The sequence below is a fragment of the Emys orbicularis genome, chromosome 24 (genome assembly GCF_028017835.1).
Source record: "Emys orbicularis isolate rEmyOrb1 chromosome 24, rEmyOrb1.hap1, whole genome shotgun sequence".
In the NCBI taxonomy this organism is placed as follows: domain Eukaryota; kingdom Metazoa; phylum Chordata; order Testudines; family Emydidae; genus Emys; species Emys orbicularis.
In genome coordinates this window covers 10,961,435-10,965,205 of record NC_088706.1, presented here as the reverse complement: position 1 = coordinate 10,965,205, position 3,771 = coordinate 10,961,435, and the positions used below count along the sequence as shown (strand labels likewise).

Genomic DNA, 3,771 nt, shown 5'->3' with positions numbered 1-3,771 from the left:
AAGGAAAGGGGCCCTATACAGCCACTGAGTCTGCTTCCATCAGAATAGCCTACAAAGGGAGTGTTCTTGAAACCTCTCAACCTCCTTGCCCAGGAAGGGATTGCAAGGAAGCTAACATCAGCGTTTGCTGCTGTGAGTTGGGAATGACCTCAGCTGCCATGTGATCTGTTATACAGGAGGTCAGACTAGATGATCACAATGGTCCTTTCTCTCACCTTAGAATCTATGAATTAGCTGCTTAGAGCACAGAACCATGAGCCAGGACCCCGGGTTGTATTCCCTGCTCTGCCTCACTCACTAAGGCAGGGCAAGAAAGGTGGCTTCTAATTTTGGGTGACCAAATTCTAATCTCAGGGACCTGATTGGCAGAGCAGTTGTTAGAGTTGTGGGTCCTTAGCATCTCTGAAAAAAATGAAGCCCTAGCATAGGTACTGGAACTCAGGCTGCTGGGGGTACTTCCTTACCCCCCTGGCTTGAAGCGGTTTCCATTAGATACAGGCTTTACAGTTTGGTTCCATGGCTTTCAGCACCCCTACTATAAAAACTGTTCCAGCCCCCTGAGCCCTAGATGTTAAACAATGGGCACTCCAAATTAGAGGCCTCTTTTCAAAGTCTCCTCCTCTATTTCTCCCCCTGCTGCCCCTTTCTACAAAATGGGGATGTTTCTTAAATTCACAGGGGGCTGCCAGTGCTTTGAAATCCTCACAGAAAGCGTGCTATAAAATGCAGCGTTGCTGAGAGTAAAGGCTACCATGCAATTAAGAAAGATGTTTACAGCCAAACTAAAAGTTTAAACAGTTTAATGTCCTCTAAAACAAATCATTGCATTGCATGAATAATCATAGATCTAAACTCACAAATGAATAAGGTCTGGTCCAACCAGCATCGCCAGTTGAAGTAAACATCGCAAGGTGTATTAAGCCCATAAGGGAATTAGAACTTATCCTGTTTTTGCTTCATTATCAGGTGTTTAAATTCCAAACTTACTAGCAAATCTTTAATATACCACAGTTTTGCTTTACAGATGACCAGTCACGTATGATCTCTGCTTTTGAGGGTCCAGATTACAGGATGCAGTTTAGTAAATTGCAATATGATGAAACACTCAGAATAGTTTAATGCTAATATAGGGTTCTGAAATTCAGCCACTGGCCAATCAGAACTAGCCTCTGCTTTTGATGAAATCTCATTTCTTGCCAGATATTTGTCATCTTACCTATTTAATAAAATTACATCACTTAATTAATAACACTTAAATAACACTTTAGATCCTCCAAGTGCTGCATTTACTTGTTATGCCTCACCACAACCCTCTGAGGAAGGTATTACCCCCATTTTATAGACAGGAAAAACAGAACCTAAGTGACTTGCCCAAGGTTACAAAATATATCAGTGGCAGAGCAGGACCACAGCTCAGAAGTCCCTAACTCCCAGTCCTGTCCTCAGGCCACACTGGCTCAGTTTTAGGTTCTAGCACTGCCCTGGAATTCCTGGGCTTCCCTGGATGTTCCCTGAGCTATAAGCAGAGGTTTACAATAGCTATTGAAAAGAAACAGGCATTTTAAAAAGGGAGATTCTCAGTTGTGGATATACAAGCCAGCAGATCAAATGCTACAGGTGGCTGGCATTTAAGACAAGCATTCTCTAGTCAAGTAGATCCAGAGCTCTTCAGGCAAGGACAGGAACTGGCAGGCCCACCTTGCTCCCCCTGTGGCCACCTGAAGTCCCAGGATTTGATGTTTCCCCAGAATAATCTGCTCCATTTGAAGCCCTAGCAGAACACAGGGAGCATTGTCCCCACTGGAGAGTGTCAGTCAATGGGCTTTACTTTTGCAATGAATAGGGCTGTGGCTTTCTTTAGAAACTCTTCCCTGTTCATGGAGGAGCAAATCTTCCTCTCTAGCAATGCTTTGTCCATGGCCAAAGCCAAACAGTCTGGTCCCAGCTTGGAGCCGGCCTCCAAGTAACGGATGGGCACAGAGAAGTCGCTGGCTCCAAGAGCATCTTCCAGAGTGCCCAGGACTGCCTGGCAAATCCTTTTATCCGCCACGCCAGAACCATCATCAAGTACGTCGTACAAAGTATCAGCCTTGGCCACAAACTCAAGAAGCACAAAGCAGCTGAGCACCCCATAGCGGAAGACATCAAAAGGCACCGCCTCATGGTCCCGGCACTGGATCTTCTTCAGCAAAGAAGAAACAACCTCTTCAGGGGCTTCCCCATCTTGGCAGATCTTCTTGAGCAACTCACTGTAGATTCTCCCATTGACACCTGGCTTCTTCCTCCTGCTTCTGGCACTCAGGCACTCGTAAGCCATGCTGACGTTGTTGTTAAAGGCAGTCCTGCCATGACACACAATCAAATAATTTGTTAGCACCCCAGGGTTGGCGCTGGTGGGGAGGGGGAAATTCCAAGTTACAGATCCATAGCTAAAGGAACTGTGACCAAAACACAACTGGGTGAAGCTTGCAACAGTCCAGTCCACCTACAGTTCTGGACACATTTTCCTGCCATGCAAGATGAATTATACTGAATAATATTGAGCCCCACACCCACTATCTGCCAACGCGCCATCCTCTTTAATCCAGTGCTCTGGACAGCAAAGCAGGGCACACGGATTCGCTTACTCCTCAGCGTGGATGAGATGAATAGCACTTAAGCTGATCTGGGCCCAGGGGTAGTTTCCTCTCACAGCTGATTTGCAGAGCAACAGTCCCCTGCCCCACACCTGCTGTGCAAGGCTGTGGCACGAAGGACAGAATAGTCAAGGATGAGCAGGCTAAAGACACTGCAAACCCCCATGGCCCTGCTCTCTCAGCAGACTGTAGGGACTACCACCCCTAGCATGTGCAGACCCCCTCAACTAACAAGAGAGCAGGAAAAGCCCAGTATTAATACAGCCATGAAGACTACAAGTCCCATCCTGAATTGCTTACCCGTCAAAGCGGCAGCCTCACAAAGACTACAACTCCCAGAATGCTCTACTCGCCGGGCCAGAGAAAGTTAAATCGGGCCTGGCTTGAGGCAGGCCGGGAGTTGTAGTCTCGCGTCGCACCCCCTTCACCCAGCTCACGCTCCGCACCTGTGTGAATGGTGGGCCAGGCGCACGTACCACAGGGCCCGGACGAGGCGCTGCTGCTGCCTGTGCCGGTCCGCGGCAGCACCGCCCTGGGGGCCGCTCAGCACCAGCTTTTCGAAGTAACTGGCCAGGAAGGAGACGGGCTCCTCGGGCCGAGCCTCCAGCACCTTCAGCAGCGCCTCCCGCACCATGGACGTCACCCCGGCTTGGAGCAGGAACTCGGCCTCGCTCTCCGGCTCCCGGCCTGCAACTCCCGCCCGAACCGGCTCCACGAGCCCGCTCCCAGTCGCCGGGGCCGGAGCTGATCGCCGCTTCTCGCAGGCCGCCATCTTGATTGTGGGCAGTGAGGCTACTCTGCCGCCATCTTGACTGCGGGCTACCAATCACTTGGTAAGGAACAGTCTGTCCGCCATGTTACTTGCTGTCAGCCAATCAGTGGGTGAAGAAGACCGTTGGTAGCCATCTTGCACCCAATCAACCGGCGAGGGAAGCTGGTGGCCGCCATCTTGCTCAATTCTAAGCCAATCAGAGAACGCGCTGGGGGTTGCCATCTTAACTGTGGGCAATGAAGCGTGGTCGCCTCCATCTTAGTCCTGGTACCTTCAGTCCCTATGTCCCTGGGACTGCGGTGAACCTTGGCCCCGCACCCCCGGTGTCTACATCCGACCACACCCCGGAAGAACCTCGGCTAC

General features: G+C 50.3%; 1 protein-coding gene across 1 annotated transcript; it reads right to left on the bottom strand.

The window, feature by feature from the left end:
• Window positions 1-1,810: 1,810 nt before the first annotated feature.
• TPGS1 (tubulin polyglutamylase complex subunit 1) lies at window positions 1,811-3,492 on the bottom strand. Its single transcript, XM_065422255.1, is given in 2 exon segments — window positions 1,811-2,342; window positions 3,083-3,492. Coding segments are annotated over 2 exon segments (942 nt in total).
• Window positions 3,493-3,771: the final 279 nt, after the last annotated feature.